Source organism: Argentina silus, assembly GCF_951799395.1.
Source record: "Argentina silus genome assembly, chromosome: 20".
NCBI lineage: Eukaryota > Metazoa > Chordata > Actinopteri > Argentiniformes > Argentinidae > Argentina > Argentina silus.
The window spans coordinates 4529284-4542273 of NC_139674.1; the positions used below are offsets into that span (position 1 = coordinate 4529284).

The following is a 12990-nucleotide window of genomic DNA, read 5'->3' on the forward strand; positions in this document are numbered from 1 at the left end:
GATGTGTGAAACGCCAGGAGTTGGGCTTTTCTGGTTCACTGGATGATTATCAGAGTCTATACCACAGGGGGAAATGAGAGGATATTGGGATGTTTTACGTTCAGGTTTGTTCTAAATTCTAAAGTGTGAGGCTGCACTTTTTTGGGATGTTTTTTTGTCCATGAATGTTACACATTTGTATGTACTTTCTTGTCTGTTTTGGACGAAATGAATACATTTGGAAGCGCCCAGTAGCGCACTCACAGCCGCGCGTTATGGCTTTCATACGCGGTATGAAAATGCACTGACACATCCACATTTATAATATAGCCTAAATATACTTTTCCACGCTACAAAATTACGCTTGAGTGATGGCGATGGCATTGGAAGCCGACAGTGGCAGGGGTATATCAAGAAGCGTTCATGAGAAATGCCCCAGGGCGGTGGAGCGCAATGGCTATGTGAAAACATGTGTCACCCCTCTGTATCAGGACGCTGACTGCCAGTCGTGGGCTAGACTCACTGATATATGGAGTTCCCGGAGAGTCTCGTCTGCGGTATGTGTGGGGTCTGTCTCGGTTATCCTCGCTCTGCTGGTCAGATTGGTTGACTGGGATGTTGAACTGCACAGTGGCAGCAGCAGCGAGAATAACAGCGAGTCTGCTGGGTCTCCTCTTCATTTCGTGGCGAGCTGCGCGGTGGAGCTGTTCTTAACCTTGTGGTACCTGGTGTGTCCTATCTTCACGCTCGTATGTGCCTTCTTCTGGGTCGGCCTGTACCTGATCCGCTGCGGGGTGCTGATCCGGACCGCAGTGTTTTTATTGGCGGTGTGTCACTTGGGCGAAGCCGCGGCGCAGTCCCTCTTGCACGGCGCGGACGACCAGCTGCTGTCGTTCACGGCCACCTTGGTGGTTCTCGTCTGCTTGGCCAGCGGGTCGCTGATGGTTGTCAAACTCGGACAGGGGGTCTCCGTCATCGTTTTCATCAGCATCATCAGGACTATCTCGCTCATTTCGCTGAATAAAGTTCGGGCCAGCTGGAGACCCTACCTGGCGTACCTGGTGGGGGTGCTGGGGGTCCTGCTAGCGAGGTATGCTGACCAGCTCCTCCCGTGCTCAGGGCCACACGGGACGGGTTGCAGCTCCGTGACAAGGGTGAAGGAAGAGGACATCCCGGTGTTTAAAAGGCGACGGAGGTCCAGCTCGGTGGTATCCTCAGACATGGCGCACAGTCACAGCAACAGCAAGTCCCACCGGAGGACGTCTCTGCCATGCATTCCACGGGACCAGGTAAAAGTCTTAACTTTTGAGAAATAAAGTGTTTTTCTTACATATTGAAATGTTTTTCTCCGTTAGGAGAAATGGCATAATGGGGCCAATCTATTGCGCATTGTTATGTTAATAATTGTTGGCTAATAATAATAATAAGAAGAAGAAGAAGACAAATAAGAATATACCTAATACTACTACTAACAATAATCATAATGATAGTAATTTTATTGTTATTCAACTACACTGCCCTTTGAATTCTACTTTGCTGAAAGTTGAACTAAAATGCCCCCAGTCCATAAACAGGCATGTCTGTTTTTTTCTCATTAGCCCGTTATCATCACCACGTACGGGAAAGCCCTCCTCCTAATGCACATTCCAATCAAGCTGTTTTCCTCTCTTTCTGTTACTGCCGTTAATGTTAAAGTAGGTCAATGCGCAGATGAAAGTGTTTGTATTTTTGATAAGCAAATGCATGCTGCAGCGGCAATCCACAGGGGTAATAACACGGTCCAGCGGTCAGTGTAGTGGTAGGCCTGCTGTAACTCTATATCCCCATACGAGGGATTGCTTTGCCCTTCAGGTAGTTGGGTCACCTGAGACACGGAGCTAGGGCTGATAACGGGGCCGGTGTTGGCAGCCAGAGCACGGGCTGTTTGACATGGCTGCAGAAGGAGTAAACGGTCCCGGCAGCTCACATTTCAAAAGGTCACTAGTCGCCACAGACTGATAACCAACACCTTTATTTATATGATATTACTGCCTTATGACTTCACCTTTATTTTGTATAGCCTATTCATTTTGTCTTGTGAATTAGATGAATCATCTGTTGTTTTCCATCTATTTACCATTTCAAGGATCAATCGATGGATCAATGATCTAAATGATATGCCTAATGATTTTAGTCCTGCCTATAGTTTTATTCTAGGCTACATTATTAACGTTGGAATACATTTGTTTATGTCCTGTGAAAGTATTCCCCCATATCAAATATCTAATGATACATTTTCGACAATTTTGGACATTCTCATATGCCAACATGCATTTCTTATTTCTGTTGATCCTTCCTATTTCTTATTTTTCCTCTTCATATTGATGAAACAACTAAGCTGCTATTGAACTTTTTTGTGTACGTTTTTTTTTTACAGTACTAGTTGTAGATGGTGTTCTGTACTAGTTATAGATGGTGTTCTGTACTAGTTGTAGATGGTGTGTTGTACTAGTTGTCGATGGTGTTCTGTACTAGTTGTAGATGGTGTGCTGTACTAGTTATAGATGGTGTTCTGTACTAGTTGTAGATGGTGTTCTGTACTAGTTGTAGATGGTGTTCTGTACTAGTTGTAGATGGTGTGCTGTACTAGTTGTAGATGGTGTTCTGTACTAGTTGTAGATGGTGTTCTGTACTAGTTATAGATGGTGTTCTGTACTAGTTGTAGATGGTGTTCTGTACTAGTTGTAGATGGTGTTCTGTACTAGTTATAGATGGTGTTCTGTACTAGTTGTAGATGGTGTTCTGTACTGTGCCCTGCTTGTTCCCAAGAGTCTGGTAGTGACATCGATAGGCTACCAAGAGTGGTTGTCCACTTAGGAGTACGATCTCATGTTTGTGTGTCCATTGCATATCAGCGGAATGTATGTATATAGAATACTTCTAGGTTATTACTGTCACCAGAATGCCACAATGTATGTTTACTATCATTTTCATGTATTACCAAGCAGTAGGCTACATCTTTGAGTGACTGGTGTCATGTTTATGACTTATTTGCATATGAAGCTGTGGCTATAGTCTATATAAGGCATGATCTCAGCAGTGATTTGACCCTGTCATACAACATGTAGGCTACTTATACATCGGTCCCTTTTCATGAAGTTTGCCCGCTTTCTTCTCCACCATCCCTCCAGCAGTCACTGTGCTGCCTGCCTCCCATTGAACTTACGCCCTCTAGTGACAGTTTTGAATACAAATAAAATGAAACGTTTTTAGGCATTGATTGATTGGCAATACGTCATTCCCGTTCCCAAGTAATGTTATGTGATCAAGTGTGTCACATGTCATTTTGTTGTTGTTATTGTTGTTGTTAACGTGACATCCCTGTGACATCCCTGTTACATCCCACAGTGTGTTAGCAGCAGTGAGCTCTGCTGTGTGTTGTTTGCTCAACCCCAATGTTCCATTGCCCTAACACGTCTGATGACAAATGACACTCCACTCTCTCCCAGCACTTGGTTACGGAGCTTTGGAACTCAAGAAGCCTTGTGATTGGTCAATCGTGATCGGCTGGGTGTCCTCCATGTGCCTCTCCTTGAGGTGTGTTTCGTAGGACCCTTGAGAGCCGTCGGTAGGTACACAGAGAGAAGTACACTCAGAGGAGTACACTCAGAGAAGTACACTCAGAGAAGTACACTCAGAGAAGTACACCCAGAGAAGTACACTCAGAGAAGTACACTCAGAGAAGTACTCTCAGAGGAGTGCACTGAGAAGAGCACACAGGATGAAAGAAAGTGTGAAAACAGGCCCAGCCGTATCTCCCTGTGCTGTCGTGTAGAGTATGACAAATGCATATTGACACCTAATTTCATCATACCTTATTCTTAGAAATTCACCCATGTAACGCAGTGCACTACCTGCACTTTTTACCACATTCATATCAAATATGTTGGGGTCAAATGTAGTGCACTAGATGAGAACAGCCAGGACATTGTGTTAGACACTAGCTTTTATCACTTAGGACTGGCAACAAATTACGGACAGGATGCACTCCAGAAAAAAAGGGAACGTCAAAAGAAGACGATTATTGTCTTTTATTGAAAGCAGATTTGAGAAACAGAAACCGATGTTGCTCCCATATTTTGGCCAGTTGCCTTGCCCTGTGGGTTGAACCCCCCCGCTCCCGCTCCCGCCCCCCCCCCCCCCCCCCCCCCTCCCTCTCCCCCACCTCTCACTCAGAGAAGCAGAGATTTTCACCAACCTGTCCCTCTGCAGTATTTATGACCCACCACCGCCGGCCTGCCAGCATGTGTTGTTGCTTTAGGTTGCAACATTACACGGTCTCAAGACGTCATGGAGCTGCTGAAACTCCAGAACTGTATTGTAGCTGTCACTAGTGTGTTTGTGTGTGTGTGTGTGTGTGTGTGTGTGTGTGTGTGTGCGTGTGTGTGTGTGTGTCTTTGAGTGTGTGTGTGTGTATGTGTGTGCGCATGTGTGTGTGCGTGTGCGTGTGTGTGTGTGTATGCTTGTGTGTGTACTCTACTTTGGTCTGTGTAACATGGACAGATCGACCACTCTGTGATGTCAGATCAGACCGGCTGCTGAAGAGATTCACTTTAAAGAGTTTTTAATGAATTTCTGGGACTGTTATTAAAGCTCTTCACATGACATATAATCTATGAAGGTCCTTCTGGACTGAGTTCAGGACATGCTGAAACAGAGTGAGTTACTCAGTAGGGGGACAAAGAGCTGCTGAAGAAGTTGTTTGTGTTGTAGCCCACGTCCCAGAGGGATTGGGCTGGAGGAAAGACCCTCTCTGGTTGATTTTGGGTCAGATTCAATCCAAACTTTCTTTCTCTCCGTATATGGAATAACAGGATCCGAAAGTAGGACATTTGAAAAGGCCGTTTTGATACGAGATTGATTGATTGGCTTTGTTTTAGGTTTTACTTCGCCCCCCCCAGACAGACAGAGAGAGCTGGTCAATTAAAGGCTGAAGTCACCCAATTACATGGATCTGAACAGGGGCACACACACACGAGCGAACACACACACACATACGCACGCCCGCACGCACGCACGCACGCACGCACAGACACACACACACACACACGTACACAATATATATAATTACATATTGTCAATATTATTGCATGACCTACTGTATTTCGTTGAAATGGTTGAAACCTCTGATAATACCCTCTCAGACCTCTCTTATATTGCATAACAATGTCTATTCCATTTCTGTGCCAGAGAGAGAGAGAGAAAGAGAGAGAGAGAGAGAGAGGGTGGTTGGGGATGATTTTGAAGGAGAAACGGGTGCGCTGAGTGCTATTTGAGGGAAGCTGTTCTCTCATTGACGCACATGCATTCCCAGTGAGACTCATCCACCACATGTTCTCTGTTCCATACATAGATTTCTGACTCTCCATGCTGTGGAAGCTCATCATCAGAGTCATTAATCTGCCTCCTCTCTATGGGGTTAGTAGGCTGCCTGGGCTATTCAATCTACAGCGCAGTAGCTATAGGCTGGTTTTAGACCGCTCCCGGTAGGCTTTAGCCTATGTGACAGGCGGGGTTCGAACCTGGGTCTCCCACGTGGAAGACTCAAGCGTCTGCCATTAGGCCAAGAGGGCATCCTCAAGGGCTGGGTTTGTGTGTCTCAGGCAGGGCTACCTCTTCACAAGAGCGTGATTCCAAACCACCTCTGCTACATTAGCCTAGGCCACGTAGTTCAAACTGCTTTACTTGGAGGAGTGGAATAGAAGGGTGATTTGTATTGACTCTAATGACCTCGACCTCCTGTCAGATCTCCCTCCCTTGTTTTTGTGTTTGGTTGAAAGCAGAGAGAGGAAGTCGTTTAGCAACTGGACATGTTGGAGGCTGTTTTTCTTTCTAGTGCCTGGTAGCACATCCCCTGATACCTCACACCCCATCCTCCCCTTCTCTCCGTAATTGAGCTTGTCTTCTGTGTGTGTCGGACAGACGGATCTTTTACACACACACACACACACACACACACACACACACACACACACACACACACACACACACACACACACACACACACACACGTGCATATGCACACACATAAAAATACGCACGCACTCACACACACACACACACACACACACACACACACACACACACACACACACACTTGGCCCTCCTTATTTTGGTTGACAGAGGGGCCTAGCTGCTAGCTGTGAGTGAAGTGTCTGAGGAATGTGTAGCTTCAGCTGTATGGACGGTGCATACAGCAGCCAAACCTCATTCATTAAAAAACCCCAGCGGCTCGAGTCTCAGCAAACATCACCACCAATACATGATCCTGGAGAGGGGGAGGGAGGGAGGGAGGGAGAAGGGAGATGGACAGGGATAAGGACAGGGAGGGAAAGAAAGTAGGAGAGACAGAGGAGAGAGACTGAGAGGAAAAACTGAGGAGAGGAGGAGGGAAAATGGAAAAGGAGGAGGCGGACATGACTGAGCGGGAGAGAGATAGAGGGGGAGAGGGGTAGAGAGAGAGGGGGGGAGGTGGAGAGGGAGGAAGGGTGGGTGGGGGGGAGGAGGGAGAACGGGGGAAGGAAGGAGGGAGTGGAGGGGGACAAGAGAGAATGAGGGAGAGAGACGGGGGGGCTGAAAGAGAGTGTTGAAAGAGGAGAGAAACAAGGGAGAGCGAAAAAAGAGCTTCCTGCCCAAGTACACCAAACATGTCAATCCTCAAATGACAACAAGCTAGCTGCCCCTGCGAACCCTCACAGCTGTTATTCCAAACAGACCCCAGCTCCGCTTGCCTTAACACTGCTCCTGCCCAGGGCTGCCAAGGCACTGTCTCCTCCACAGCCAAACGTGTAGAGAGAGTCTTACCATGGCTCAGTCGGTCGGTCGGTCGGTTCGAGGAGGGGTCAGCGAGTGTATGTAAACGCCACAGACGTGGGTTCGATGCCAACATGGGCAACATACACTGTGTTCTCTCAATAGGATGTCTCTCCGTGTCGATTTTCACTTCAGATCTGCTGAACGATCTTCTGATTGTTGTTTGATGATTGCTCACACACGTACGATCAGTGTGGATCTACATACACTCTTAGAAAAAGAAGGGTTCCAAAAGGGTTCTTCATTTGTCCCTGTAGGGGAACCTTTTGAAGAACCCTTTTTGATTCCATGGAAAACCCTGTTGGGCTCCATTTAGAATGTTAGCATCTTCGCTAGGGTAGTTAGGGCAGTAGCTAGCAGGGCCTGTTGGCCTGTTGGCAGGCGGAAGGTTGTGGGTTCAATTCCCGCTTAGGGCAAGTTACAGTGTTCATTGTCTACGGGCTGCCTCTGTTGTTTCACAGTTAGCCTATGGAAATATGGGTTGAGAATTACCTCCAGTGGCCTGAGGGGGCGCCCTGTCAGACTAACTCATCATGCTCATTATGAGTTCATCAACAGCATGTCAACATGACTCAGTCACAGTTAAAATGCCAGTCCCAAGGTATGTATGTATGTATGGGCATGCCTGCGAATCCAAGCGCACTGTGTGTATGCATGAAGGCACGTTCGTTTGTGTGTGTGTGTGTGTGTGTGTGCCACATGTGTTTCGGAGAGAGTGGAGCAGCCTCTACAGGCCCTCTGCTGAGAAGCAGCTTGTTATTGTAACCTGGGTTGGCCACTGCCCAACACACCGCATACAGAGTGGCGCGCACACACACACACACACACACACACACACACACACATACACACACACACACACGCAGAGTGGCTTCCCTGCTGGCTGTCCATATGAGCCCTTGGCCCCAGACAAGGCCTGCCTTGTTACTCCCTCAATGGTGTGTTTTAGTTTCGAAAATATGCCGGGCAGATGCGGGGGGGCCTCACTCGCCTTTAACAGAAACTAGGTCTGTACATCTGTCTGTTACTCTGTCTGCCTCTCACCCCCCCCCCCCCACCCCGTCCCCCTACTCCCCCTCCCCCTCCCCGCCTCGCTCGCAGGCAGAGAGGGTTTAAGGATTTGGTGCAAGGTTTGTTTTCTATTGAGTCTATTTTAATTAGCGGAGAGAAAAGTGGGCTGGATGTTGCCATGAACGCCGCCACGGACATCGTCTGGAGCCTTCAAGTGTACAGTATGTATTAGCTCTGCTGCCTCGTCTTGGTTGGTATTATTTCATGGAAAGGTTATTCAAATAATCATGGGAGTTGTCAGAATGATTTTTGGTCAGAATTGATTGATTAACAGTGACTTTGATCCATCTGTATGTGACTGCGTTATAAAGTCATATTGTGTTTATTTATTTTTTGTATTACGGGGTCCTGTTGTGATGCGACCTCTTGACGTTTATTCAAGTCCTTGTTGCAGCAAATAACTGTCCTGGCTATCCTCGGAAAACCTCACGCACGCGCGCGCACACACACGCACACGCACACGCACACGCACACACAGTTGTGTGTGTCACAGTGTGTTGCATCACTGTGGCCCAGTCGAAAGGCTCCATCACTATGTTATGTTTGTGCGTGTGTGCGTGCGTGTGTGTGTGTGTGCGTGCGTGCGTGTGTGTGTGCGTGTGTGAGTGATGAGTCACCCTCCTTGTTCGTCAGGACTGTTCTGTATGGGAACCATATCCCAGTTGTCTCCTTTATACTGTAGTTGCGTCACACACGCACGCACACACACGCACACGCACACACACACACACACACACACACACACAGGCTACAGACTCAGTTCCTCTGGCTGAGAGAGGCTCAGACCGTACAGTCGAGTGCAGTCCAGTAAGATGTTTGAATATACGGCATCAAATTCCGTTGTGTAAAATGAACACAGGACGGTCATGATGATAATAACAATATTTGGTAATTCTGTGATATTTCCATGCAGATTCAGCTTTTATATAGAATACGTTTGCTACCAAGTATGAGGTTATATACTGTAGCTCTGTACGGTAACTTATCTTTTTTAATTACTGCGAACAAGATAACCAGGTTAGTTGTTCTCCCTCGTAAAGTCTTTTGCCTTGTCAACAGTCTTCTGCAGTGTTTGCGCCCCCCCCCCCCCCCCCCCCCCCCCCAGGCGGCTCCAGCATGCGTATTAGTCTATCAGATAATTGCAGAAGGTAATTGCATCACATGCAGCTGGTTGTGTTTTTGACTCCCATTATTCTTCCCTGCTCCTTGTGTAATTCCGCTCCTATGCACACAAGGGTGACGTGCGCAATTCAGCTAATAACAAAGCTGTCTGCTCTCGGAGCCAAAGAGCTGAGCTGAGCTAGGCTGGGCTGGGCTGGGCTGGGCTGGGCTGGGCTGGGCTGGGCTGGGCTGGGCTGGGCTGAGCTGGGCTGGGCTGGGCTGGGCTGGGCTGAGCTGGGCTGGGCTGAGCTGGGCTGGGCTGGGCTGGGCTGGGCTGGGCTGGGCTGAGCTGAGCTGGGCTGGGCTGGGCTGAGCTGGGCTGAGCTGGGCTGGGCTGAGCTGGGCTGGGCTGGGCTGGGCTGGGCTGGGCTGGGCTGGGCTGGGCTGGGCTGGGCTGGGCTAGGCTGGGCTTGGCTGGGCTGGGCTGAGCTGAGCTGGACTGGGCTGAGCTGGGCTAGGCTGGGCTGGGCTGGGCTGGGCTGAGCTGGCCTGGGGACACTGAGAGCCTGAGAAGTGATGCTTTAGTATGTTTTACCTACTCTCTGTCCTAGTACTCTCAGGTACTCAGTACGCTCCAGATAGAAGTTGCCCTGCGCCATGGTTTGAATTATAATACTATTGTCACTTTTTTATGACTATATTATATTGCATTGCTGATTTGTTGGTTGTTGTCGACTGTTGTTGAACGAGGAGCAAGATCCCAAAGCGTTTCACAATGTCAACTACGGCTGTATGCGATGGACGTGACAAATCAAATTTGAACTAATTTGATTTGATTTGACTCCTCAAGTGGTTAGTTAGGGGAGAACTTCTACCACTATGGGGCTTTATACACTACAGAGCCGACCCAAACTATACTGTGCTGGCCTGGATAGTTTCCAGCACGACTCAGCAACTGTGGTGGATGTGTAACCAGGCCAGCCCAGTACAGCCCAGGACAGCCCAGTACAGCCCAGGCCAGGCCAGGCCAGCCCAGTACAGCCCAGTACAGCTCGGCTCAGCTCGGCTCAGCTCTGTCATGCAGCCTGGCATGTTCTCCCTTGATCTTCCAGACCTGGGTCGAAATAGTATTTGAAACTTTCAAATGCTTTGAGTGTTTGTTTGAGCCTGTCTTGGGTGTCAGGGGGCCGGGGGGTTTGCAGTTGGTTCCATTGTACCAAACAAACTCAAACAAACACAGCTCGGTCTCTGACATGTTTAACATACTATTTATATACGCCATTTAGCTGACGCTTTTATCTAAAGCGGCTTACATTGCAGTGATTGCATACATTTTTCAGTATATAGGGTCCCAGCGGGAATCGAAACCACAACCTAAGCATTGTTAGCGTCATGCTCTACCAACTGAGCACAGATACATGCAGCCAGCGACTGAACTGACCAGGGACTGGGATTAGGATTCCCTTCAGACTCTTTTTCTGAGGCGCTTTAGAATTACCTCAGACCTCTGCTGAGCGTTCGGCATTTTTGTAATTATTTGTTTTTGTTCGCTGACATGCAGTTTTTCCTCCGCTCTTATGTGCTGGATGATTTTTAGATGAGAGGAATAAACAAGGCATTTTTTGTCTTAGTATTCCCCCCACCCCCCCCCCTCCAGTGTGTGTGTGTGTGTGTGTGTGTGTGTGTGTGTGTGTGTGTAGTCTCGTTTCCAGGACCTTAACCTGAGTCGCTAGTGACGAGTCAGCTGTTTGTTTTTTGTCAGAATGAGAGAGGGAGGGAGGGAGGGAGGGAGGGAGGGGGTTATGGGGCATAAGATGCCCAGGTGCGACCCAGATGCTTCCACTCCACCCATGACACACACACACACACACACACACACACACACACACACACACGCACGCACGTACGCATACACACACAGACTTCATCCACAGTTTTACTTCCAGCAGGCGTAATGGGGTTCTAGAGCACGGAAAGTGGCTAACGGCATTGTCCAGATGAATGCACTGTAATAACCATAAGCTTGTGTGTGTGTGTGTGTGTGTGTGTGTGTGCGTGTCACAATAATGACTGACTAAGGCATCTTGTTACCTCACAGCTGATCTCACGAATCTACACTGCATTGTCTCATAAATGCAAAACAAAACAATCCACGTAAGACAACAAGTGTTTGTTTGTGTGTGTGTGTGTGTGTGTGTGTGTGTGTGTGTGCGCGCGTGTGTACCCATTTGTATGTGTGTGTATTTTGTTCTGTACTGTACATTAGTGTAACGGTTCCACTAGGTGTGAAAGAGAAGCTGAGAGTGAGTCTGGGGGTGTGAAAGTGGAAGTGGGAATGTGACATTTTGTGAGTGGAGTTGTCATGTCTATGAGTCCCTGAGGAGAAGAGACAGCCCCCCTCCCCCTCCTCCCCCCTGTATCCTGGATGGATCGACCCAGATGACGACTCTTCCATGACACTGTTGATTGAGCAGTTCCGGCCCAACCAAGAGATTGATCTGTTTGGGGGGGGGGCGGGGACACACCTGGCTCCATGCCTGAACCCCTGGGGCTGACAGTGACGCAGGGTGACAGCAAAGCATACTGCAGTAAGACTGAGAAGATCTGACTGCACTAGTGAGGGTGACTAAATGCGTACTACCACATAGTCCAATCAAGATGCATTGGTGAACAAACTATATGTAACGGGACAGTGAAGAATTGTTTCTCCTTTCGGCTCTACGCTCGAAAAGTTTGAGATCAAGAAATTACTAAATTAAAGTAGAGATTCTCTTAATCTCTTTGATGGTATTTGTGTACATATTGGTTTCACCATTCAGAAATTACACCACTTTGTATGCATTGTCCCCCTATTTCAGGGTACCCAAAAGTAATGGGTCAGATGTATCAAATGTCCAAATAAAGCACTCGTGTTTCGTATTTGGTGGACAATCCTTTGCATGCAACAACTGCTTGAAGTCTGCAACCCATTGATCGCACCAGATGCTGGGTATCTTCTCTGGTGATGCTCTGCCAGGCCTGTACTGCAGCCATCTTCAGTTGTTGATTGTTTTGCCGTAAAACTAATTATGGCTGCTGAGCAGACGGGGCCACCATGTCTCCTCCTGATCCCAGAGTAGGGAAACCCTGTTCCTTCTCCTAGTCCTGATAATGCAGTTACATAAAGCTGGTCTGAACAAAACCACAGAACCACTGTCCCTCTCTCTGTCTGTTTGTCTGTTTGTCTGTCTGTCTGTCTGTCTGGTTCTTGTTCTTGTTCTTACTCTCTCTCTCTCGCTCCCTCCTTCCCTGTCTCATTCTTTCTCCCCATCTCTCTCTCTCTCTCTCTCTCTCTGCTCCCTCTCTCTATCTTAGTCCAGCTCTTCCAGGACGGATGCCAGCGGCGGCACAGTGTCCTCAGCTACCAGCAACCCACTCTGTTATTGTAACGTCTCGTCCTGTTTCTTAGTCTTGTTTGTCTTCGTTTCATGTTATTTCATTTATTGTTTCCTGTTTATTTCTGTGTTACCTTGTCTCTCGTTTCAAACACTTCACCACCTGCCCTTGTGTGTTTCCCGCCTGTGTGATTGTCGACCCCGCCCTGATTGGCTTCACCTGTTCCTCATCATCCTTCCCTGTGTATTTAGTCTGCGTGTTCCCCTGTCTCTGTGTCAGTTCGTCTTTGTCCCTTGTGTCAAGCTTACCGGCAATCTTTACTAGTGTTTTTGTTTTCCCGGTTTTTGATCTTCGCTTGTTTTCCTGACGTCCCCTGTTGCCATCTCCCTGACGGATTATATGCCTGCTTTCTGATTGATTACCTGCTACCGAACTCTGCTTTGCCAACCTCTACTGGATTATCTGTTTTACCCATTGACTGCCTACCCGTGTACCGAACCTTTTTTGAAAGTAAAGACTATTCTTTTGGATTTAAGTTTGTGTCTCCGAGTCATGCTATTGAGTCCTCTGCCTAAGTACAACAGCCATGTAAGGCAGTTATGTAAGGCAGTG

General features: G+C 48.0%; 1 protein-coding gene across 1 annotated transcript in view; it reads left to right on the plus strand.

The window, feature by feature from the left end:
• Positions 1–350: 350 nt before the first annotated feature.
• pde3a (phosphodiesterase 3A, cGMP-inhibited) overlaps positions 351–12990 on the plus strand; it is a gene marked incomplete at both ends in the record, with an annotated part of 63636 nt that continues 50996 nt past the window's right edge. Inside the window, one exon of the mRNA XM_083691847.1 lies at positions 351–1268. Coding sequence (XP_083547973.1) covers positions 351–1268 — 918 coding nt within the window. The remainder of the gene's footprint in view (positions 1269–12990) is intronic.